Source organism: Lolium perenne, chromosome 4 (assembly GCF_019359855.2).
Source record: "Lolium perenne isolate Kyuss_39 chromosome 4, Kyuss_2.0, whole genome shotgun sequence".
Classification (NCBI taxonomy): domain Eukaryota; kingdom Viridiplantae; phylum Streptophyta; class Magnoliopsida; order Poales; family Poaceae; genus Lolium; species Lolium perenne.
The window spans coordinates 368,634,321-368,659,755 of record NC_067247.2 but is presented as its reverse complement, the minus strand read 5'-3'; the positions used below and the strand labels follow the sequence as shown (position 1 = coordinate 368,659,755).

At 46.2% G+C, this 25,435-nt stretch overlaps 3 protein-coding genes across 7 annotated transcripts in view; 2 read left to right on the top strand and 1 right to left on the bottom strand.

Annotated features, from left to right (window-relative positions):
* LOC127349134 (uncharacterized) overlaps positions 1-1,517 on the top strand; it is a 29,711-nt gene extending 28,194 nt beyond the window's left edge. The window contains exons 3-6 of the mRNA XM_071818320.1: positions 285-354; positions 548-904; positions 1,000-1,215; positions 1,297-1,517. Of these exons, the coding sequence (XP_071674421.1) occupies positions 285-354; positions 548-904; positions 1,000-1,215; positions 1,297-1,346 (693 nt within the window). The 3' untranslated portion in view covers positions 1,347-1,517. The remainder of the gene's footprint in view (positions 1-284; positions 355-547; positions 905-999; positions 1,216-1,296) is intronic.
* Positions 1,518-6,725: 5,208 nt separating this feature from the next.
* On the bottom strand, positions 6,726-12,885 carry LOC127296649 (heat shock 70 kDa protein BIP1). 5 transcript variants are annotated; one of them, XM_051326821.2, is made up of 6 exons: positions 12,734-12,885; positions 12,460-12,524; positions 8,347-9,650; positions 7,960-8,275; positions 7,381-7,844; positions 6,726-7,297 (listed from the first exon to the last, which is right to left on the bottom strand). In XM_051326821.2, the coding sequence occupies exons 3-6, from the start codon at positions 8,396-8,398 to the stop codon at positions 6,768-6,770; spliced, it is 1,362 nt and encodes a 453-aa protein (XP_051182781.1). In that variant the 5' UTR covers positions 8,399-9,650; positions 12,460-12,524; positions 12,734-12,885; the 3' UTR covers positions 6,726-6,767. The 5 variants fall into 5 exon arrangements, with proteins under 5 accessions (XP_051182781.1, XP_071675587.1, XP_071675589.1 ...); XM_071819486.1 differs by lacking the exon at positions 8,347-9,650; XM_071819488.1 differs by lacking the exon at positions 8,347-9,650 and having other exon boundaries at positions 12,460-12,521.
* LOC127347923 (aspartyl protease family protein At5g10770-like) lies at positions 8,897-11,324 on the top strand. Its single transcript, XM_051374058.1, has 3 exons — positions 8,897-9,002; positions 9,425-9,601; positions 10,105-11,324. The coding sequence occupies exons 1-3, from the start codon at positions 8,897-8,899 to the stop codon at positions 11,322-11,324; spliced, it is 1,503 nt and encodes a 500-aa protein (XP_051230018.1).
* Positions 12,886-25,435: the final 12,550 nt, after the last annotated feature.

Below are 25,435 nucleotides of genomic sequence, written 5' to 3'. Positions count from 1 at the left end.
GAAGTCACTTCATTTAGCACCCACCCCTTGTCCACCGAAAGATCTACGTTATTCATTGCATCCTATTGTATTTACTGTGTCTGCTGCTCACCCCGCTGTATAAAAGACGAGCACGAGAGCAATGCAAGAACAGCCACAAGCAGTAAACAACGCAAGAGCTTGTGAGTGTGAGCTCCCCTGCTCTGTATTTCCTATTTTCACTTTGATGTACTCCCTCCGTCCTAGTAGTACTAGTTTTTCTGAATGTTTATCTTATCCTTCAATCTCTTGTAACTCCAGTGCAGGTTGCGTCTGAAGCAAAGCCAGGGGAAAAGCTTGGACGTTGGAACAAGAGTCCCAATCAAAGAGTACAAGGTAAGGCCGCAAGAGCACAAAACAAGTTGCAAGTTGATCTTGGATTTTCTTCATAATTTGTTGTTCGATCAAGCCAAGTTGCAAGTTGAATCTAATGAACTGGATTCTTTGTGCTAGTAGATTTCTTTTACATGGGTGAACGTTGGTCGCTGAAACTTTCTACTCTTGCTGACTTTACTCATACCCTCTTCAGAGAACATGGCTCGTCTTCTCCTGCCCGTGTTCCTTTGCCTTGTGTCGGCGCCATTTTTGGCAACCTCGCCGACGGCGTCGACGCACACGTGCCAGCTTGACCTTATCAGCCTCGCGGTGGTCTCGTGCCAAGACTCGCCGCAGTCCCCTACTCCGTCGTGCTGCGACGCGCTCCTGTACGCGGTCGACTTGTTCCCTTCCTTTGAGCTAGACAGAGGCATCTGCTGTCTATGCAAGTTCATGATGACACGGGCTATCCCGTTCGATCTCCCTTCCGTCTACCGGTCTTGCCACGGCAAGGATGCGTCCATGGTCGGGGCATGGCCTATGCCCACACCGTCACTAGGTGACTGCAGCGGTATGCTTATCTGTCTTCTTGACTTCTTCTACGTACTACGTAAACTTTACATTCTTCTTCCCCTCCATCCTGTGCTAATATGAAAGATTCTCCAGGTCCTTGCTACGAGGATGTACCTGCTCCCCCTGTGCCCCCCGGTAGAAGCGACGGCAGCAAGAAGCCGGTGAACACGCTAGGCTCAGGGGCCATCATCGCCATAGCGGTCGGGGCCGTTGTGGTCGGCCTATTGATCGTCTACTGTTTGTGCAAGAAGCATCGGGGAGGCAAGGCACGCGAGTCCCCTCGTCCTAGGGACGTTGATTCTTCTCAAGGTACGTATTACCTAGCTAAGACACTAAGAAGCAACATACAATAACCATGTTGCTAATGATCTGCTCATATGTACTATACAGGTACTGGTTTGGAGATGGGGCGAATCTCATCGTCGAGAAACCTACTGTAGACGCGGCATGCATGATAGTATATGGCATACGTTTATGATGACGAGGGAGACAGTATGCATGTGTTTGTATCCTGTGCTTTTATTTCTAGTGGAGTTTATATCCTGACTGTGTACCGTAGATTGTATGGAGTTTTTATCCCTGTTTGTGTGCCGACACATGAGCAGCCCCAACTTTGATTCGTATCTTTGGCAGCGGCTCAGAGTAATTAGGTCCGAGTTCTCGTTGCTGCTTACTCCTATTATGGTAATCATAAGTGCAAACTTTTCATGTGATATATGAAATGTGCAGCGGAATAACTATGGGAGAGAGAAACTATGTGATCCGAGCTGAGAAACTATGGTCAAACTAGGGTTCTAGGGTCTTTAAGGGCATCGACACTTTTGCAACTTTGAAACATGGCAAATATATATGTACGCTTGCATCAGCAGAGAGCATTCACGGTTCATCAGACAAAGCAGAGTATTCAATGGGGGGAAGTAGCACATGGTACCACCCTTTAAGTGATACCACGATACCACTTGTCAAAATTCAAATTTATAAGTTTCTAAATATTTCAAAATCAATTGGCATGTTCACAAAACGTGTGTTTACCATCTCTGAAATTTTCATGACCAAACTCGAAATAAACATAAATAAACAAAGAAGACAGGTCCAACATAAATTGTGTCACAAAAAGAAAAAAGCATAAATAATACTACCTCCATCCCAAAGTTTAAGGCTTATATTATTTTTAGAAAGTCAAACTATGTCAATTTTAACTAAGCTTTTACCAAAAATCATTAACATGCAAAATGCAAAACTAATATCATTAAATAGATAATGAAATATATTTTCGTATGGTATCTAAATATTATATTTATTGATAGATTGTTCTAAAAGTTTAGTCAAACTTTACTTGGTTTGACTTTTCAAAAAAAAATAAGCCTTAAGCTTTGAGATAGATGTAGTACTATTCACGTATCGATTTGTCTTTATAATTGTTCTAACAATGTTAGAAATGATGATACTTTTCACTGTACATTTTACCAAATTTTATAAAGCTTATGACTTTTTGACCAACTGGTGGTCAACAATCAAGTAATCAGCCTGCTTAGCCCCCTGCCATGGAAGTAATCTTCTATGATTGCTCCATAATCAGCAGGATGTCGGTTTCTCCTATATGTCTCCTCTATGTCATCAGCAGAAATCTTCTATAATTGCTCCATCCTGGCATCGGGTTTACAAAGGTGGAGTTCATACATTGCCTTAGGGAAGCTAATTCGGTCGCTCGCGAGATCAATTTATTTTCAAACGATCCAAGAGGGGATCGAATTTCATTATCGGCGAGATAACGAAACCATGTTCATGTAGTTTTTACAGGAAACATAAAAACAGAAGGGAACGCGCCGCCCTACTACTAACGTTCAAACAAACAGCAACCAGAACTAACACTAAGAAGTCTTATTACAGGACGCGTGGAACTGAAATTCCACCGAGATCAAGCCATCAGCAAAAGAATCACCAGGCAACATGGCACATCTAAACAGATCCCAAAAGCACTTTCTCCCAACGCATTTTCTTCGGGCAATATCTCCAGCATCTTTGTCATCCTCAGGCTTGCTTCTTATCTTCCAGGCGAAGATTAGGACCTGGGCCAGAATTCCCAGTTTCAGCATCTCCTCCCGTCGACGCTAGCCGTATGAGATTATCTGCATCAGCCCAGATATCTACATTGTCCTTCTCCCCGTGAAGCCCTACCCAATATTTCATAAACACGATGACATAACTAATTAGCTTGCATAGGGAATTAATCAGCTTATTTTTGAAGCAGGCTCTATTTCTTAGTTTCCATATAGCCTAGCAAATTGCTGCCAGGCCAGCAATCTGCGTGTTGCGGCTGGCAGGAAAAAACTACGGGAACCACCAGAAAAATTGTGAGACACTACCAGGACGCGTAGGAGAGCCGATGGCAGTTGCAACGGGGTTCCAGACGAATTTGGCAGCAGAACAACCAAAGAAAAGGTGACTGGTAGTTTCATGCTCTCTACTGAACTGACAGAGAGGACTTCCAATCCAATTGCGTCTAATCAAATTATCCTTGGTAGCAATGGCATTATGCCAGATCAGCCAAAGCCATATCTTGATTTTTAAGGAAATTTTACTTTTCCATAAGTGTCGAAAGTGTCGAAAGGATCTATCAATCCCATTGCTGCAAAGATGCTTGTAAACTGACTTAACAGAAAATTTGCCTCCTTTAGTCCATTTCTAGAAAGGAACATCTTTTTACTACTCAAGTTTATCTGATTCAAGAAAGCCAGTAAACCATCTCTCTACATGATCAAATCAGGTGTTAACCACCTCCTGAAGGAGAACATCCAACCCATAGCAGCAACTGCAGCAACTGTCACAAGTTGTTCATTGCAAATACATTAAAGCTCAGGGAATATATCTTTCAAAGGGCTTATACTGCACTAGGAATCTCCCCAAAAACTAGTCAGAGCTCCATTTCCCACATACATCCTTCTACCACACAGATACATATTCTTTACCTGTAGCATATCTGATGGGATTCGTAGCATAGAAAACAAAAAATTTCCTACCGCAAGAACGAAAACCAAGCCAAGATGCAATCTAGAAGATGGTAGCAACGAGGGGATCACGAGACTAACCCTTGAAGATTTTCAAAGCCTACGAGATTAGATCTCGTTGTTGCAGAAGATGATCACTTGCCGCTTTCAAAAGCGCGTAGAAGATCTTGACGGTGCCACAATCGGGCAGCACCTCCGTACTCGGTCACACGTTCGGTGTTGATGACGAAGTCCTTCTCCCCGTTCCAGCGGGCAGCGAAAGTAGTAGATCCTCCTCGGAATCCCGGCAGCACGACGGCGTGGTGACGGTGGTGGTGGAGATCTCCGGCAGGGCTTCGCCAAAGCGTATGCGGGAGAGGTGGAGGAGAAGAGGCAGCTAGAGTTTGGGGAGAGAGGGCTTTGGGCGCCGGGCAAGGTGGTGGCTTGAAGTGGCCAGCCCCCCTCCCCTTGCTCCTCATTATATAGGTGGAAATCCCCAAGAGCTTGACTCAAAGTCTTCGAATAAGACCCCAACTCAAAACTTGCCATAAGGACGAAACCTACCCAAGGTGGGACTCCTATTCAAGGTGGGACTCCCACCCCTTCCTTGGGGGGGTTGGCCGGCCACCTTTGGTGGAGTCCACTTGGGACTCCTCCACCCCTTGGTTGGCCGGCCATGCTAGGTGGAGTCCCGGGGACTCCACCTTTCATGGTGATTTCTTCCGGACTTTTCTAGAACCTTCTAGAACCTTCCATAAATGCACCGGATCATTTTCAAACTTAGAAAATGACTTCCTATATATGAATCTTATTCTCCGGACCATTCCGGAACTCCTCGTGATGTCCTAGATCCCATCCGAGACTCCGAACAAAACTTCGAACTCCATTTCATATTCCATATCTACTTAAACGACATCAAACCTTAAGTGTGTCACCCTACGGTTCGTGAACTATGCAGACATGGTTGAGACTTCTCTCCGGCCAGTAAGCAATAGCGGGATCTGGAGATCCATAATGGCTCCCACATATTCAACGATGACTTAGTGATCGATTGAACCATTTACATACGATACCGATTCCTTTTGTCACGCGATATTTTACTTGCCCGAGGTTTGATCATCGGTATCTCTATACCTCAGTCAACCTCGTCTCCGACAAGTACTCTTTACTCGTGCCGTGGTATGTCATCTCTTATGAACCATTCATATGCTTGCAAGCTAATTAGACGACATTCCACCGAGAGGGCCCAGAGTATATCTATCTGTCATCGGGATGGACAATATCCCACTCTTGATCCATATGCCTCAACTCATACTTTCCGAATACTTAATCCCACCTTTATAACCACCCATTTACGTAGTGGCGTTTGATGTAATCAAAGTACCCTTCCGGTATAAGTGATTTACATGATCTCATGGTCGAAGGACTAGGTAACTATGTATTGAAAGCTTATAGCAAATAAACTTAATGACGTGATCTTATGCTACGCTTAACTGGGTGTGTCCATTACATTATTCATCAATGACATAACCTTGTTATTAATAACATCCAATGTTCATGATCACGAAACCATGATCATCTATTAATCAACAAGCTAGTTATACAAGAGGCTTACTAGGGACTCCTTGTTGTTTACATAACACACATGTATCAATGTTTCAGTTAATACAATTATAGCATGGTATGCAAACATTTATCATAAACACAAAGATATATTATAATAACCATTTTATTATTGCCTCTTGGGCATATCTCCAACAATATCTGCCCATAAGGGGGAATCTGCAGGAGCCTTTGAGATACTTCAAGCCCATAAAATCTTGCCAAGGGCTAGAGTCATGCTCCAATTTCTACCACCATTTGCACATCAGACTGATGTTAAATTTGACCAAGTCTTTTACACCCAGGCCCCCTTTTTCTTTGGTTTACATATCCATTTCCATCTCACAAAATGATATTTTCTTTTATCAGCACTACCAGTCCAGAAAAAATGATCTGATAGGTTTGTCCATTTGTTCTATATTTGTTTTGTGCAACAATCTCATCGACATCTGATACACTGCTGAACAAGCAATCATCTATTTTCACCAGTCTTCCACCAATAGACATGGTATTACCGATCCAGCCACTCATTTTCTTCTTGGTTTTATCACCAAGGAAGCCCATCTCAGCTACAGTAGTTCTTCTAGCACAAACAAAAGTCCCCAGGTATTAGATGGGCCAACTTCCTCTTTGGCAGTTGAATATGTCAGCAAAGTAGTTTAGTTTGGTATCATCCTCCAAAATCAACACCGCCTCACTTTTCTCAAAGTTGATTTTCAAGCCAGACATAGACTCAAAGATATACAACAGAAGTTTCAAGTTAATAGCTTGTAAATCCTCTTGAATCAACAAAATGGTATCATCAGCATATTGCAACATAGCAACTCCATGGTGTATCAAGTTACTAGCCAAACCAGTAAGCAAACCATTTTACTGTGTTAGTTGAACCATCTTAGCCAAGTTGTTTGCTGCCATATTGAACAGAAAAGGAGCAAAAGGCTCGTGAGATCAATAGGAATAGTTTTATCAATTCTATTTCTTGCACCTGGAACGATGATCCTTAGCTTTATTTTACCTCTTTTGATAGACGATGTAATTGTGTTTAATTATCAATAAAGCTAGCTAATGGCATTCCCTAAAAAAACTGGTGGTCTGCAGTCAAGTAAGCATCTCACGTTGACGGATTTGCTCCTAAAACAAGGCAAAGTGACGTTCCTCGATAATTTTTGTGACCAGCCATATGATTCCCTCGTTTCCCTTCATGTACACCAACACAAAGTTTTTTTTAAAAAAAAAATTGCTTTCTGATCCTATTTTTGATTTCCCTAATTCCTAACTCGCCAACCAAAGAGGCCCTGACACTCCTCCATTGTAGCATTCCTCCACATATCTAGCAGACTCGGGGCGGGACAAAAGAGCGGCGCCTCGGATCACCGCCTCCTCATCCCTGATTAGCCCCCTGCCATGGAAGTAATCCTCAATGAGCTGCGCAACCATGGGGATCCTCACACTTCCACCGACGAGAATGATCTCATCAATGGCATCCTGGTGGCTGCGCAATTGGGAAGCGGGGGCACCTCCCAGCACTACCATCTCAACCATCTCAATGACTCTCGCCATGAGGTCACCGTTGAGTTCCTCGAACTTGGCCCGTGTGAAGTCTTCGTAGAAACTTGAGCCTTCGTCAAGAACCGACCCGACATTCACAAGTGCACCTTCTCGGTTGCTCAGTGCCTTCTTGGCCATCTCGCAATATGCCCTCAGCTTTCGTAGAGCGCCCTCGTCCCTGCGGACGTCCCGATGATGCTTCTCCTTGATGAGCTCCACAAAGTAGTCCACAACCCTGTTAGTGAAGTCATCACCTGCATGGAAGAAGTGAAGATTTTAGCCTCTTCCCGCGGAGACTGAAACAAAATCTGTAGCTGTGTATGCGGTGCACACGTACCTCCTAGATAGGCATCATGGCGTTCTTGGAGGAGACGACCGGAACCATCCTTGAACTTGAACTTGGTGGCATGTGTCGTGCGGCCCCCGAGATGGATAACGAGTACGACCTTGCCGTCGCCCCTCTTCTCGTGAAGACGGTATGCCGCGGCTGCCGCGACCTGCTCGTCGACGACGTTGACAGCACTTAAGCCACCGTGCAACCGCGCAGCTTCGTTCCTGAACCAATTCCGAGCATCGTTGAAGTGCCCGGGAACGGTGACAACGGCATACCCGATCTTGTGGCCAAGGCGTGCCTCCGCCATCTTCTTCAGCTCAGCGATGAGGATGCCCGCCACACGCTCGGGAAGGAAATTCATCACGTGGCCTTCCTCGGTCTCCACCTGGATGCCGCATCTCCCAATCTGCTCGGTGAACTTGTACGGAACTAGCTCTGCCTCTCTCTTCACCATCTCGTTGTTAATCCTATAAAAACAACGGAATTGCAGGAAGCTAAGAATCCAGCCAGTCTCAATCAATTGCGCAGCAAAGTTTAAAATAACTGAAAGTGTGTAATTAAGTAAGAAATTGAACTACTTACCTGATGCCGAAGAGGCGCTTGAAGCCTGAGACGGCCGTGCCAGGGCTGATGGCGGCGTGTTGTAGAGCAGCCTCTCCGACGAGGGTGCCGTTGTCTGTGAAGGCGACCCAGGATGGGATGCAGAACTGGTACGCGGTGTAGGGATCCCAGCGGCCTCCATAGCCAGCGATGCAGGATTTGGTGTTGCCGAGGTGGATGGCCGCCTCGCCCGGACTGGACAGCGGGATTGTTGCGTACTGCTGCAATTTGTAGGCGCAGTCCGCAGACGACACGCCTCGCGGGAGGCCAAATGCCTCCGCCCCAGACGTTGACGCCGCTGCATGTCAAGAAAATCAAATTAGGCTAGGAAGATCGGGTAGGATGATAAAAGGAGAGCCGGCCACCCACCCATGGTCAGGAACAGTAGAGCGCCCAGGTAGAGAAGACGAGTCGCCGCCATTGGAGGTAGAGAAGACGAGTCTTTTGCGAGACAACTAGTTTCTTGATCGGTGCTGCTAGCTAGGCAGCGGTTTGTGCGTGCGGCCTGTATATATCAGGAAGGATCTTGCAGGCAGTGTCGTAGTCCAACACCAATACGTACGTATACGTCTCGATTTCCAGAGGTCCGGCAGAAAGAACCAGTGATCAGATCGAACTCCTGTAAAAGCACCCGTACAGATGTGTGCCTGCTGTAGTGCTGTCCGTGAGAGACTCTGAAACTCTGGCTGGAAAATGGGACCTTGATGTGCAGGACGATCACGATATTTTCCCCAAGCATAGAGGAGCAGTGAGGAAGCAACACAGTGGACGCATGCCTCAACTGCTCGATCGCACCTCTTGCTTCAAACTTGATCTCCTAATCTCCAATACATACAGAGACCCACACTCCCCCCTGTGTACAAACAAGATGATCTGTCTGGCTTCCACTGCACCAATATCCACTCGTTTTTACGCTCCAATGCCGCGGCCCAGTGGTGGCGTTAGGCCGGTGGCCTTCCTAGCCGGCGGCGTCCTCATCTCGATCACTACCTTTTGGCTTGTCAGGGTTGGTACTCTAGCATTTGGTATTTTGGAAGCTGTATGTACTAGTTCTTGCATATGCATGCAAGTTTAGACCAATCCAGCGCTAGCTTTTACTAACTTTGTCCCATTTCAGTTTCTCTCCAATTGGTTGGATGAACCAGCACGATGCAAAATCTGCACTTGGTTGGATGACCCAACGTGCTATTTAATTTTAGCCCTTCAACATCTAACGTAGGACTACTTGTAAATACTACTCCGCTAATTTTCCTTTGTTGATTGCTTACATGTTTTGATGTATTCCTCCGGCCTCGTTATCGTTCTTGCTTACAGTACTACTACTCCTCTTGACGGCCTAGTCGCCGGCGGCACTGTGCACGCTGGACTGCCATTGGGTGCAGGAGCTATTCTATCTCTATGGTATACTACTCTATCAAGGGAATAAAATTGTTTACCTTCTTTTGAGGAATAATAAGCTCTATTTGGATCATCTTAGGACCAATACTACAATTATTTGATCGGTGCAGGTTGGTGCACTCTCTAAGGAATATGCCATACAGCATCGGGTATCTCAGGGTGATGCTCCTCTTAATTCTTGTATCGATGATGTCTTCTTGCACCGGCTGCCCCTCTTCCAGCTTCGGTATTTCTTCTTCCTCTTTTTCGTGCTAATTAGTTACACTTTCATTTATCTACGCAAGAAAAATACCGTGGAATATGATTTTAGAAAGAATTACTAGGTATGTCATAAAATATACGGCATATACATATCTATGTGCGAGACAAAATACACTATGTTTCGTAAAGAACATATATTGTAATAGTACTTTAGTTTAGTTCAGGCTTGATATATACATTCCTCTCTGAAAATGGTGTTAGCATTTATGCACCCATGATCTTACTGTAGTTCATATACATTTGTGTGCATATAGTCTGGTTCATACACACACATACACACAAGTGCAAGTTGTGAAAACCGACTGAGCAACTAGTAGCGCAAATCCAATATCCATGGGGTGTCATATTTTAAAAGTAATAATAGCAGAAAATATTGCTTTCTTCTAAAATGTTTCTACTGTGTTGCAAAAGGAAAATTAATAATCAGGCACTTACATTTTTTATATTGGGCACATTAATTCATTACAGACCATATTGTCAACTACGAAGGCGCACTGGAGTTCCCCTTGTATCACACGGACCACCTATGTGTCCAACAACATTTTGGTCGTCCATTGTCAACTGAAAGCTTAGTTGAGACGGACCTTCCTATTGATTTGATACGAAATGACAGTATAAACGACTTTGCCTTTCTAATGCCCATTGAGCTGGGTACTCCACCGGTCTGGAACCTTGTCTCCATTGATACTGGATCGCCACTCTGCTTTGTTCAGTGTGAACCTTGCACTCTCAAGTGCAACGACCAAGAGGGCAGTGGATCAAAATTCAACCCCAACAAATCTGAGAGTTTAAGGCGTGTTGGGTGCTCGGAACGAATTTGTCGCACGGTCCAGTCGGCCCTCCGTATTAGATCCAAAGCTTGTATGGAGAAAGAGGATAGTTGTCTTTACAGTGTCTCTTACGGAAGATCATCAGCTTATTCCGTCGGCAAGTTGGTGACAGACAGAATCGCCATTGGGCAGTATGAGAAGGGCTATAGTCTCCCTGGTTTCGTCTTCGGATGCAGCCTGGACATCAAGTACGACCAGCATGAGGCTGGCATATTCGGTTTTGGTGTCGCGCCATTTTCTTTCTTTGCACAAGTAGCACGGATGGTAAGCTACAAGGCTTTCAGCTATTGCTTTCCCAGCGACAAAAAGAAGACAGGATACTTGTCCATCGGGGATTACAGCCGTGTGGGTTCACCATCTTATACCCCCTTGTTTCTGGCTCGCGACCATCCCGTGTATGCACTGCAGCTGGATAAGGTGGTGGCCAATGGGATCCCATTGGTCATGGAACCCTCGGAAATGATTGTTGACACCGGATCAAGATGGACAGTGTTGCAGTCTGCTACCTTCAGCCAACTTGAGACGGTAATCACCGAGGCTTTGGTACCCCTCGGATATGCACGTACTGCTGCCATGGGACCGGGCTATATGTGCTTTGACGACGCCTGGTTACGCCCATTCAAGAACTGGTCTGCTCTGCCGGTGGTGGAGCTTTCATTCGATATGGGTGCTACGTTGAGATTGGCACCCCAGAGCTCATTTTATTTCACTACCAACTATGGACTATGCACATATTTCATGAAGGGTTCCGCTCTAGGAACTGCTGTACAGGTATTGGGGAACTCGGCGACACGGTCTATCGGCGTCACCTTTGACATCCAAGGCGGCAAATTTGCATTTCGGAACGATGACTGCTGATTAGTCCCGCGTGGTACGAACATCAGTTTTCCTTGTATGCTTAACTACTATGTTAATCCATTTATATTTCTTAATTGGCTCATGGGTGTTCGATGCCGGTGTCCGCAGCTACATCTTGGCCGACGCGTTCCTCTGGGAGACAGGACAACTGACACTGGTCTTGAAGATGGTGGCGGCACGACCCTGAGCTACACGGCTTTTGCTGCTGCTCCTACTTCGCAGTCACTAGTTCATGGCTTTGTGTGTTCTCGTTTCAGTGCTGGATTTTAAAATCCAAATAATTGTAGCAGCTTATAATTGTCTAGTGTAGTCCAGCCTGTATGTACTGCTTTGCTACTAGGAAAGATCTCAACAAACTTACAAACCTCAATTCGCATGGAGTGTTGCATTCCTTCAGAGTGTCATGACACTGTTCAGAAGTGTTTTGAATACAATTTTGTATACTAATTAGTAGACCACCGCAAATGGTACAATCAGCTGATAGCATCAAGCAAGCTGGCACGGTAGTACACCAGACTCTATGCAAACTCTAAAATGGGCCTTGCCTCACTAGAAAAATTGAACTAATTAATAATTATAATGTGTGTCAATATTATGTCTGTGCCCCTTGATGGGCTATAACCCCCTTTAATCACTGTCCAATCAATCATACATATTCACGCACACCCTTTATAAACCATAAACCAACCATGCAACACTCTGCTACTCACTTGGGACACCATCCAGATTCACCTACCCCTTGGACCTTTTTTTGGGAGAGCAGCTGGTTACGTTAGGGACCAGGTGGGATTATAGTCAAACTTTGAAGTCTGGCCCAACTGGTGTGTGTACAGTTCATTAGAATTTTAACAGTATATGTATTTCGATGTATTCAATACTCCAATGCTCATTATCTAACCTTTAGTCATTTTCTACTGCATTAGCTTCTTCCATTTTCCCTCTCACGTACTACACTATTTTATAATCAGATATCAGATCAAGCCAAGGTGGGTGTTGGATATATGAAGTTGTTATGTTTCAGCTTGCTGTGATCATGGCTAATGCAAATTCACATTTTATAAGAGCAGTGTAATAAGCTAATCGGCATTCGTCCAGGCAACAGAAAGAGTGTAATATATGTATTTATGATACGCACCATCGGCATTTTTGGATGAGCAGTCCCCACATGTACTGTCCCCCAGAGGACTAGGCAGTCCCCTCCTTATGACCAGGATATAGAAAACAATTAGCACATCCATTCATACATGATACATGCATACAAATATGGATCTACAACTACGTGAGGACAACTATCAAATACATCCTAGAATCCATGGATTTTCAACCATAGAGCATGAACTAGGGTTTCCGAAATTGGCCCTATAAGGAAAAATTAACCTGTAAAACTGAGAGGTGTGGGGGAGATTTACCTTTGGGGAGGATTAGAATCCAAATCCCCCTCAAAATTCATGGATTTGATGCAGATTTTGGTGGGATTTCGTGGGTAGGAGGGAGAGTCGACGCCGCTGTTCGTTCTCCTTCTGCGCGGTAAATCCTTCGCTAGGTTAGCAATTTGGGCCTTGCGTCGCTACTCTAGCTGCCCAGCTTAGGCCGGCCCAACTCCTATAAAATGCTGATGGGCTGTGCAGCCGCACTCATGTGGGCCCGGCTACAGAGTGGTGTGTCTTCAGTTCGCCGGCGTAACTGAAGATCAACGAGGAAGTAGCAATCCAAGTCGAAAATTCATCATCTCAAAAAAAAGTCGAAAATTCATGACACTTGCTTTTCCTGACACTAATATAACTCAAGATTGTTAAGCTTCATGCACTAGCCACTTGAACCAAAAGTCCGAAGTGATGGAAAGGGGAAGACAATCTACTTATACATTTCACAACGCTCCCACTCGCGTGTGACGGGAGAAGAGAAAGTCAACACGTGAAAAAAGAAGAGCACACCTAATTGCGAAAACCATGTGAAAGGCAGAATTTGAACTCGAGATCTAGAGCTCTAATACCATGTTAAGCTTCATGCACTAGCCACTTGAACCAAAAGTCCGAACTGATGGAAAGGGCTAGGCAATTTACTTTATACACGTCAACACCCCCTCTCACGTGTGACGGGAAGACGAGAAGACAAGTCAACACGTGTAGAGAGGCAAAGAGGCAGCGGAAGGCCGGATACACACGGCAGGAGGCTGCGGGGAGAGGAGATAATTTTTAGAATAAATTGAGAAAGCCAGGATTTGAACTCGAGACCTGGGGCTCTGATACCATGTTAAGCTTCATGCACTAGCCACTTGAACCAAAAGTCCGAACTGATGTAAAGGAGAAGGCAATCTACTTTACACATTTCACAACAAAGATATCAGCCATGTAACAGGGAGTAAAAGTCTGCGATACCTAAAACCAAGTTCAGTACAACAATATTTCACTTCTCAAGCAAACCTCTTCACATGAAGGCATTGCAGTTGCAATTTGAAAAGGTTCAGCACTATGTTTTTGTTACAAATATACAGAACATGCAAGCTGGATTAACTTGATTACGAAAATGGGAGAATGGGAGATGCTTAGTGGGATGCTTAGAAAAATAACCCATTTCTTGTCTAACCACCGATGCTTATTTGTACTAGGCATGAGTAGCTAGGCACCTCTCATGGACAAATAAGCACCAGTCCTTAGCACAAAGTTTGGTCTATTTGCCATCCATTGTACATGGCCTAAGAACATAGCAGCAGAGACGCGAGAAACATCGTCCCTCCTTGCTTTCAGGTCAAATAAAACTAGATAGCTAGTTTATTTTATGTAAAAGCAGTTTATTTACAATCCATTTAGATGCAATAGAGTTTACCTAGTTTATAAAAGGACGACGCTGACAATCCTCCGGAGGCACGGAACGATTCCAGCCTCCGGCTTCCCCAGCTGCCACGTGTCCATTTTCACCTCAAAACCGGATATTGCTTGGTCGCAGCACAAAAAGCTCCACTTTTGCTTCATTGAAGCACAAAAACGGTTCGAATAAAAAAGAAAGAAAATGACCTGTTGGACACAGGGCTCGCCGGAGACCTCACCGGAGACCTCGCCGGAGACCCGCCGGAGACTCGCCGGAGACCTCACCGGAGACCTCGCCGGAGACCCGCCGGAGACTCGCCGGAGCAAAAACTTTGTGCTATTAACCAACCTCGCCGGAGACCTCGCCGGAGTGTTTGAAGCAACAATTTTGTACTAAAGTAGCAAAACAAACAGAACATTTGCAGCACAAAAAATATACTACTGTAGCATCGTACACTACTCGCCGGAGACCTCCCCGGAGACCTCGCCGAAGACCTCGCCGGAGATACAAAATTGTCTTGCTGCAATGCAGCCCAAATTTCATAGTAATGAAGCTAAAAAAATGTAGTAATGCAGCACAAAATAAAACTAAGGAAGCACAGTCACAAAAAGGATGCAGCCCAACAAATGAAGTAATGCAGCCCAAATTATACTAAATTAGCAAAACCGGAGAACAATAGAAGCCACAAAATTACATTATTGCCTACTTCGTACTTTGCAGCAAGAACTCCTGTCGTTGGTAGTATCGCACCACCATCACCACCACCTGCTCCTTGCAGCAACACCATCGTACACCCATGGTAGCACCGGCACCCACCTATGGAACCATCTCCGCTAGACCATAGCAGCACTGCCGGCCATGGCTGGTAGCACCACCGCTCACCGGTGGATGCGTCGTCGTCCGCCTATGGCAGCACCGTCGGCCATGGCTGGTAGCACCGCCGCGTGCCGGTAGAAGCACCGTCATCCACCTATGGCAGCACCGCTTCACCGGAAGCATCGTCGCCTCCGCCAGCAGCAGTCACGAGTGGCCTTTGCAGCAGCTGATACCGGCCTTTGCAGCTCTGGCGGCCAGCCTTTGCAGCTTTCCCCATCGCGCCGTTGCACCGATGACTGGCGCTTGACGCAACGTCATCCTGCTATCGCCGCACCGGCGGCCAGGCCTCGCAGCAACACGCACGAAGCTCACAGCGCGACGGCGCCAACTAGCAACAACCGGTAGCACAATGGCGCCGGCTTGCATCACACACCTTGGAACCCGTCCAGCCAGGGGTGAAGCATTGCGGATGTCGGGCGGCGCGCGTGGATTTCGAGCGGCCGGCGAGGTGGAAGTGGAGGTCTCCGGCGCGGGTGGATTTCGAGCGTCGTCCGGCGAGGTGGAAGTGGAGGTCGCCGGCGCTAGAGGGTGCCCCTGGCGAGAGGCGGCCGGCGTTGAGGTGAAGGCGGAGGTCGGCGCTCTCGCGAGGTGGAAGAGGAGGTCGTGCGACGACGGCGCTACGTGGAGCACGTCGGCGGCGCGGTTACCCATCCGTCGAGGCCGGCCATCTCGGGGGGTGGGGGGGGGAGGCGGAGGCGGCGGCGCACCGTCGAGGCCGGCCGACGGGCTCCCAGCGCTGGGGCGTGCGATTTGGATTCGTCAAGGATAACCGGATTGCTGGGCCCCACACGCAGGAAAGGGAACGTGCGCGTCCACACGATCCGCGCCCATCTGACGATGCTCCGCTCAGAGGTTGCTCGAGCCGCAGCCTCCGGAGGATCTAAAGCATTTTCCTTTATAAAAAGAACAGGCTCCAAAAACCATATAATGCCTTCTTTATGAGGAAACCCGAGCTGAAAAGCCGGACGAGCGTGGAGACTCATCGCCTATATGATGCTAGTCCCCGAAACGCAACGTACACACAACTCTAGCTTCGGGCGATCGAATCGGCTTACACCACTCAGATCAAAACCGCACACAGACCACAACGATACACGATCCAGCTACAGCTGGGCATGGGCAGCCCCGCCCGGCCCAAAAATCCTGGGCCAGGCCAGGCCGGGCTTGCATGTTGGGTCGGATTTGGATCTGATTTTGGAGCCCGAACGTCGGGCCAGGTCAGGTTGGGCTCGGGCTTGCAGAAAACTGGATGTAAGCCTAGTTTGGGCCAGGCTTATCGGGCCGAGCCAGGCTTTTCTATTCGGGCTAGGCTCAAGCCTGATTTGTAATCCCAAAGTTTGGGCCAGGCCGGGTTCAGGCTTTGGAATTTACGGTCGGGCTTTTTTAAGCCCAGCCTGGCCCGAGATATGCCAAGGTGTAGATCCAGCCATCCTGTGGCTCTTGCTACCTAGATGACTGCCCGCAGACCTCGAACATGGCAAATGAACCACGGTTTTCCAACTTTGCATGGTCCAAAAGTCTAATCTTGGTTCAAACTATTATTCCAAGTTCCAGGGTATGTATACACCACCAATATGGGACTGCTGCCTCGGCTTCCTGGCCGCATGCACACGTATAGCCATTGGACACGAGAGCGCAAGCGAGGGATGCCACCACCCGCGTTCCCGCACGTTCTCCCGCACGTTATTGATGTCCCTAGCATCCAATTTTCCCCCACAAGGTTGTCGGCCATAAAAGACGCTACGCGTGGCCTCGTAGAGCTCACAGCAGTCTCCATCGCCTCATTTTCCTTCTACCTTCTCTGGTGCCCTCTCCTCTTCCATCACCATGTCGCGCAGTCTGCAGACCATGTGGGTGAAGCTCTTCCTCGCCGCCCACGCTAGGTTTCCACGGACGCCACAGGAGGAGGGGCAGGACGCGTGATGGGGCACCGACAACGAGGCGATCCGCGTTGCGATCGAGGGGGCGGCGAAGGAGGCAGAGGACACGGAGAAGATGGAGGCGGACGGGGGTGGTTGGTACGAGGCCGTGGAGGAGGCGCCAGCGCCCGACCCCGGGAGGAACGCGACGTGGCTCGTGTTCCACCACGCCGCCGAGGAGGAGGCGGACGTCGTCCACCACCGCGAGATGGCGGAGCTCAACACCGCCATCGAGGAGAGTCTCGCTGAAATGACACGAGAGAGCATGGAGCACGAGGCCTCCGTCCGGTTTGGTCACCGCCGTTTGGGCGACCTTATTGGGTGAAAAAAGAGCTCATCACTGATACGTCTCCAACGTATCTGTAATTTCTTATGGTCCATGCTAGTTTTATGATAATACCTACATGTTTTATTCACACTTTATAATGTTTTTATGCATTTTCTGGGACTAACCTATTAACAAGATGCCACAGTGCCAGTTCCTGTTTTCTGTTGTTTTTTTTTCAGAAAAGTTGTTTTACAAATATTCTCGGAATTGGACGAAACAAAAGCCCACGGCCCTATTTTTCACGGAGTGTTCCAGAAGACCGAAGAGGAGTCGAGAAAGGCCAGCAGGGGGCCCTCCCCATATGGCGGCGCGGGGGGCCACACTGCCGCGCCGTGACGTGGGGAGGGAGCCCCCTGGCTCCCCCGACGCTGCCCCTTCGCCTATTTATTCCTTCGTCCCCGAAAACCCTAGTACCGAGAGCAAAAATACCAGAACAGTTCCAGAGACGCCGCCGCCGTCAACCCTAGCACGGGGGGTTCAGAAGATCTCCTCTAGCACCCTGCCGGAGAGGGGAATCATCACCGGAGGGCTCTACATCACCATGCCCGCCTCTGGACTGATGCGTGAGTAGTTCATCCTTGGACTACGGGTCCATAGCAGTAGCTAGATGGTTGTCTTCTCCTATTGTGCCATCATGTTTAGATCTTGTGAGCTGCCTATCATGATCAAGATCATCTATTTGTAATGCTACATGTTGTGTTTGTTGGGATCCGATGAATATGGAATACTATGTCAAGTTGATTATTGATCTATCATATATGTGTTGTTTATGATCTTGCATGCTCTCCGTTGCTAGTAGATGCTCTGGCCAAGTTGATACTTGTAACTCCAAGAGGGGGTATTTATGCTAGATAGAGGGTTCATGTCTCCATCGAATCTGGGGGAGTGACAGCAACCCCTAAGGTTGTGGATGTGCTGTTGCCACTAGGGATAAAACATCAATGCTTTGTCTAAGGATATTTGTATTGTTTACATTACGCACAGTACTTAATGCAATTGTCTGTTGCTTGCAACTTAATACTGGAAGGGGTGCGGATGCTAACCCGAAGGTGGACTTTTTAGGCATAGATGAATGCCGGATGGCGGTCTATGTTCTTTGTCGTAATGCCCTAAGTAAATCTCATAGTAGTCATCATGATATGTATGTGCATTGTTATGCCCTCTCTATTTGTCAATTGCCCAACTGTAATTTGTTTACCCAACATGTTATTTATCTTATTGGAGAGAAACCACTAGTGAACTGTGGACCCCGGTCCATTCTTTTACATCTGAAATACAACCTACTGCAATCATTGTTCTCTTTTGTTTTCTGCAAGCAAACACCATTTTCCACACCATATGTTTAATCCTTTGTTTTCAACAAGCCGGTGAGATTGACAACCTCACTGTTAAGTTGGGGCAAAGTAGTTTGATTGTAGTGTGCAGGTTCCACGTTGGCACCGGAATCCCTGGTGTTGCGCCGCACTACACTCCTTCAGCAACAACCTTCACGTGATCTTCATCTCCTACTGGTTCGATAACCTTGGTTTCTTACTGAGGGAAAACTCGTTGCTGTACTCATCATACCTTCCTCTTGGGGTTCCCAACGGACGTGTGCTTTACCGTCACAAGCAGCTACTTTTCTGGCGCCGTTGCGAGGGAGATCAAGACACGCTGCAAGGGGAGTCTCTCACACCCAATCTCTTTACTTTATTTATTGTCTTGCTTTATTTTATTTTTTGTCTTGTTTGCTTTCTTTATATCAAAAACACACAAAAATTAGTTACTCGCATTTACTTTATTTATCGGTTTACCTTTGTTTATTTCATCATGCTTCTCCCTAAGTTCACTTTGAAATATATATCGGTAGGGAGTGGGTCTATCATTGGAAGAGATAATATAGAAGAATTTTCAATCATGTTAGTAAGGTTAAAAATTTTGAAGATAGATCCTTGGTGGAACTTGCTCCTAATTATGAAATTGCTACTGCCTCTTTAGTGCACATGTTGGAAGCTAGATTTGTTAATCTTAATCCTATAATGCAACATATGTTTCTTACACTCCGTGATATGGAAGAAGGAGAGAAGAAATTTTTTGTTTTAGAAACCCTTCTTAAAGAATTTGGTGATGTAGCTAGTGAAGCTAGGAAAGTCTTTATTCAACATAAGATGCTTGGCTTTTATATCAATGTTGCAAATACCCTTGAAAGGATGGAAAAAGATAGGCTAAAGTACACTAATGAAGCCAATTGTGAGGGGGAGACTAAAGTACCAATACCTTATAAGCTCATAGGAATGCATGAGGCACTAGAAAAGAATTTTGATTGGATTATTCCTGAAAATTTATTTGAGGAGGATAGTGAGCCTAAAAGTAATGAAAGAGGAGCTTCTGAAACTTACATAGATAAGATACAATGCATCGTTGAGAAAACTCCCAACTCCTCTGTTGATGCTTCTTCTCTTGATGTTACTCGATTTTCACTTTCTGCGCCTAGCTAAAAGGCGTTAAAGAAGAGCGCTTATGGGAGACAACCCATTATTTTATTTCTGCAATTTTTGTATTATATTTGAATCAAGGTGCTTGTTACTACTGTAGCAATGCCTTTGTATCTTTATTTTCTTGCATTGTTGTGCCAAGTAAAGTCTTTGATAGAAAGTTGATACTAGATTTAGATTTCTGCACAGAAACAGATTTTGAGCTTTTCTCTCTGCAGAAAAATCTAAAAATTCTGAAACAATTCATGAGTAATCCTCAGATATGTACGCAACTTTCATTCAACTGGAGCTTTTCCATCTGAGCATGTTAAGTGCCTCGAAAAAATTCGTCTTTACGGACTGTTCTGTTTTTGACAGATTCTGCCTTTCATTTCGCATTGCCTCTTTTACTGTGTTTGAGTGGATTTCTTTGCTCCATTAAATTTCAGTAGCCTTGGGTAATGTCCAGAAGTGTTGGGAATGATTGTGTCCTTGCTAAACATGTGAATTTTTGATTATGCACTGTTGTGACCCAGCGTACCACTGCATGGTGTAGTACACAAGTCGTTGACATAACACAAGTGAAACACCGTTCCACCCATATTACATCTCTCAGAGTGGTACAACAGAAACATATGCGAGTCCAAGGTATGTCTATAGAAGTACACACGAACTGTTTACATAAGATCAACATAGCCTCCTACTTTACATTGAGGTAAAAGTTCAAATAAAGCTCCAGAAGAACGACTCGTAGTCTAATTTATTGCTAAATCTAGCTAAAGAACTACTAGGCTTGCTATAGACATCTTGTAAGGGTATTTCACCCTTATCCATTATTTTGGTAACGATGACACCGTGCTAAAGTATTTGGCCTAATATGTTCTCAAGGTTAATCTCAGGTATTAGGCAATGAGGCATAAATGGTGTATCAAAGGAACAAGAAGGCTAAAGGAGACCCCCCACTTCAACAACAATCAAAAAGGGGTCTACAGCAGAAATCCGGTCTGCAGCCCGGTCCAACCGGGCCAGCAACCGGCCTGTCCGGCGCACAGCTCGGTCCACCGGTCGCCAACCGGGGAAGTCCGGCGCACGACCCGGTCGGCCGGTCGCCAACCGGGCTCTTCACCAGAACGCAGCGAGTTCGGTTGCCGACCGGTCAACCGGCCTACGGACCGGCGAGTCCGGCGCACGGCCCGGTCGACCGGTCGCAAACCGGGCGCCAACCGGCCGCTAACCGGAGGAGCTCCAGGACCAGCAAAAGGCGTCCGGTCAACGGCCCGGTCGTACCGGCCTCACCACCGGCTGTCCGGTCGTGGGTCTTGGTCAGACCGGGTTTGTCGAGGAGAAGCTGAGGTGGCAAGTGGCAACGGCCATATTTCGAAGAACACTATAAATAGCCCTTCTCCTACCTCTAGACAGTTAGGCAACACATTACAAGCTGTTCTTGAGCTCTCTCTCTCTCTTACTCCATTGCTAGAAACACCAAAAGCCTCAGATCTCCCTCCTCCTCCACTCAAACTCAAATCCCTCCGGGGAATCATTAGAGGAGGACCCGATCTACTGTTCTACCAAGCCAAATCTCATTCCCCCTTGTATTCATTGAGAAGCTTGCTTCCTAGGGTTCCTTGGAAACCCTAGGTAGGCAAGAGGAGTCCGGAAGCATCCGGGCTGTGGATTTGCTCCGGGCAAGATTGTGAAGGTTTGGAGGCTACCTCAAAGTCTACCACAAGTGAGTGAGCTATTCCTTCGTGGGATAGGCTCCGGAGAATAGGGTGAGCCTTCGTGGCGCGGGGAATCCTTCGTGGGACCTCCACTCCTCCAAACGTGACGTACCTTGTTGCAAAGCAAGGGAACACGGGAATACATCCTCGTCTCCGCGTGCTATCGGTTATCTCTAACCGAACTCCTTACTTGTGATTTAACTGCCTGTGAGAGCCTTCGTGCTTGAGTTAGTTGTATCCTCATATAGGTTGCTTCACCTAGTTTGCATTAGGCTCATCTTTATATTCCGCAAAGCCTAATATTGCAAAGAAAGAATTAAAATTTGTAGAAACCTATTCACCCCCCCCCCTCTAGGTTTACCATCTCTATACTTTCAATTGGTATCAGAGCCTGGACTCTTATTAAGGGCTTCACCGCCTTAAGAGTGAGATGGATAAACTCTTCGAGGGTCTAGATGATGACTCTAACCTTTCGGTTAAAGAGATGAAATCTAGATTCTTGGCATATGAGGCCGAGAAGAAGAAAAAGGAGGATGAGTTACAAAACCAAATGACAGAAATGTCTGCCATGCTTAAGAACCTAACTGCGGGTGGAACTCCTAGTGGGGCTTCGGCCTCTAAGGAAACCTTCCATGATGTTAACCATGACTATCCCAAAAACACTTCACCCATGCCTCATATAAACCATAGTGGGACCGTTCCCCATTATGATGGAACTCACTTTCCACATTGGAAATCTGCTATGGAATCTCATATTCGCAGCTGCAGTGTGGAGCTATGGGAGCTCATTGTTCATGGACATCGGGAGCCACAAGATCCTACTCGGTTGACCTACACCGAGTTCTACAACTGTCAACTCAATGCATCCGCACGTGACAAGATTAGAAGTGGCATCAACCGCAAGCTTCTTGATCAAGTCGATGACATTGTCTCCGCTAAAGAGTTGTGGGATCGGATCGTAGTACTCCAAGAGGGAACCGATTTGATCCAATCAGCTCTCTATGAGACCGCAAAGCAAGAGGCCCACCAGTTCATGATTCGAGATGGAGAATCCGTATCCGATGCCTATGCTAGGCTTGGTGCTCTGAAAGTAAGGGTCAAGGGACTTGGTGCTGAAAAGTACAATGACGGCTTCGAGATGAACGAAGCCTTCATAAAATCCAAGGTCATTGCTATGATTGCCGTCAAACAAGAAGACACCAACCTTGCACTCAACTTGCAAATCATGACCAAGAGTGCCGATCTCAACTCCGATGATCTAGTCTCCTATGTGGCCGCCAATGAAAGCATGGCCAAAGCCGGAAAGAGGCTCAAGGCAATGAACCGTGTTGATGAAGCCTCACACAACCATGAAGCGTCACACAACCTTGCTCTCAAAGCTAGAGCCGACCATGGAAGCAAAGAAGACTATGAAATTGAAGAGGATGAAGAGATGACTTCAACTAGTGACATTGCTACCGACTTTGCTTTCTTTGCCAAGAAGTACAAGGCAAAGTTCCCAATGCTCCTCAATGACAAGAAGAAGAAGAGAACTTGCTACAATTGTGATGAAGATAACCACTTTGCAAATGAGTGCCCTTATGAGAAAAGGGTAGACAAGCCAAAGTTCATCAAAGGGGTCAAGCCAAGATTGAAGCCGAACCCAATCAACGATCGGTACAAGAAGAACAAGGGAAGAGCTTTTGTTGGGGCCGAGTACTTGTCCGATGAAGAAGAGGAAGATGAGGAGAAGGAGGCCGGAGTGGCCGGTTTAGCTTACTCTAAGCCCGGGTCACTCTTCACATATGACTACTCCAAAGATTACTCCACGGAGAATGATGTTGGCTCTTCCTTCATGGCGAGAACAACTCAAGATGATGACTCCGATGACTCTCCCTCCTCTCCAATCATTGGCTCTTGTCTTATGGCAAGGGAAACCAAGGTAATGGAACCTCCACCTTCCCTATCTAGTGTTCTTGATGATGAAAACGAAGATCTAGAAGAATTAATAGTGCTTAAGGAACTCTATGATGTTAGACGCACCCTTCGTGGTGAAGCTCTTGTCAAGTTTGATTTCTTGATGGACTCACTCAAAGAAAAGGATGAGTCCATTGAGGAATTAGAATATCAATTGAATGAGAAGGAACGGAGATTCAATCTCCTAAGACAAGAGCTAAAAACCGAAAGGTGCATATCTCAAGGCCTTAAGCAACAAATTGAAACTTATGAACTTGATAAAGTTAAGGACCTAGAAACTATTGATAGGGCTCAATCATTGACCCAAGAGCTCAATGCCTCAAAGGAGGAACTTGAAGTTGCTCATGCTTCTCTCACTAGGGATCTTGACCACCTTGAAAGAGCTAACAAGCTTGTCAAGGATGAGCTCAAGAAACTTGGAGAGAACCATGATCTACTTCAAGAATCCTACAAAAGGGCCCTTGGATCAATGAAGGATCCCATTGATGTTGAAAAGCTTGCTTGTCCCTCCATTTCCTTTACTAGTGAGCATGCTAAACTTGTTGAGGAACATATTCGTTTACAAGAGGAACTTTCTTTGCATATTGAGACCAATGCATATCTTGAGTCCTTGGTGACCAAATATGGTCTTGACTATCATCCTAATGAATCTTCTTGTGAGCAAGCATCTATTCTTGAGGAAAATGTTAGGCTAACAAAGGAACTTGCAAAGTTCACCACCGCCAAGAACAAGATGGGATTGGATGACCTCTTGAGTAAGCAAAGGTCAAACAATCAAAAGTATGGACTTGGATATACTCCTAAGTCCCACAAGAAGAACAACTACAAGAAGGAGAAACCCGCTCAAGATAAGAACAAGAAGGTCACTAACAATGGCAAAGCCTCAAAGGGCAAAGCCACTAGTGGTGACCGCACGGGGCCAAACGATCACTATGCATTATTTATTGATTATTATGGTGATGTCTATGCTAACTATGTTGGCCCTCCTAATGGCTATGCTTATAGAGAGTACTCAATTTGGGTACCAAAAGATATTGTTGCCATTGCAAAGGAACCCATTAATCGATGGGTTCCTAAATCCTCTACTTGATTTTGTAGGGGTATTCCTCCGGTGGTCCAAAATGGGTGTTTGATAGTGGATGCACCAATCATATGACCGGAGGAAAGGGTGTGCTTGATCAATTCATTGAAGATATCAACAAGAAGTCAAGCATTACCTTTGGTGACAACTCAAAGGGAAAGGTACTTGGGTATGGCAAGGTAGCAATCTCTAAGGACTTGTGCCTTGAGACGGTTATGCTTGTTGAACACCTTGGCTATAACTTACTTTCTATATATCATCTTGCCGATGCCGGTTACAATTCATATTTCACTAAATATTATGTGCAAGTCTTTAGGAGTGACAATCTCAAATTGGTCCTTGTTGGATATGTGGAGAACAACCTTTACGTGGTTGACCTCTCGAAAGAGAGCCCTTCCTTCTCCACATGTCTAATGGCGGCCAAGCATGACGAAGGATGGTTGTGGCATCGCCGCCTTGGTCATGTTAACATGAGGAATCTTAAACAACTCCTAAAGGGTGAGCATATTGTGGGACTAACCGGCGTTTCTTTTGAGAAAGATCGTGTTTGTAGTGCATGTGTAGCCGGAAAGCAACTCAAGAAGAAGCATCCCATCAAGAGTATTGTTACCACATCTAGGCCTTTGGAGCTCCTTCATTTGGACCTCTTTGGGCCATCACATTATGATACTCTTGGTGGGAGCAAGTATGGACTTGTCATTGTTGATGATTACTCAAGATACTCTTGGGTCTTTCTCCTTAAGTCTAAGGACGAGACCCATAGAGAGTTCATCACCTTCGCCAAGAAAGCTCAACGTATGTATGAATCCGAGATCAAGGCAATTAGGACCGACAATGGCACCGAGTTCAAGAACTACACTATGCAAGAGTTTGTGGATGATGAGGGCATCAAGCATGAGTTTTCGGCGCCATACACTCCTCAACAAAACGGTGTTGTTGAAAGGAAGAACCGGACTATCATTGAGATGG

Bases quoted from the DNA above. Each gene is read 5' to 3' on its own strand.
- LOC127347923 (XM_051374058.1), top strand. From the start codon at position 8,897: ATGCCGCGGCCCAGTGGTGGCGTTAGGCCGGTGGCCTTCCTAGCCGGC. The intron at 9,003-9,424 runs GTATTTTGGAAG...CCTTCTTTTGAG, and splicing joins GGTTGGTACTCTAGCATTTG to GAATAATAAGCTCTATTTGG. The intron at 9,602-10,104 runs GTATTTCTTCTT...AATTCATTACAG, and splicing joins CTGCCCCTCTTCCAGCTTCG to ACCATATTGTCAACTACGAA.
- LOC127296649 (XM_071819486.1), bottom strand. From the start codon at position 12,774: ATGAATTTTGAGGGGGATTTGGATTCTAATCCTCCCCAAAG. The intron at 8,276-12,459 runs GTGCGTATCATA...CTTGACATGCAG, and splicing joins CTCATCCAAAAATGCCGATG to CGGCGTCAACGTCTGGGGCG. The intron at 7,845-7,959 runs GTAAGTAGTTCA...TTGTTTTTATAG, and splicing joins AAGCGCCTCTTCGGCATCAG to GATTAACAACGAGATGGTGA.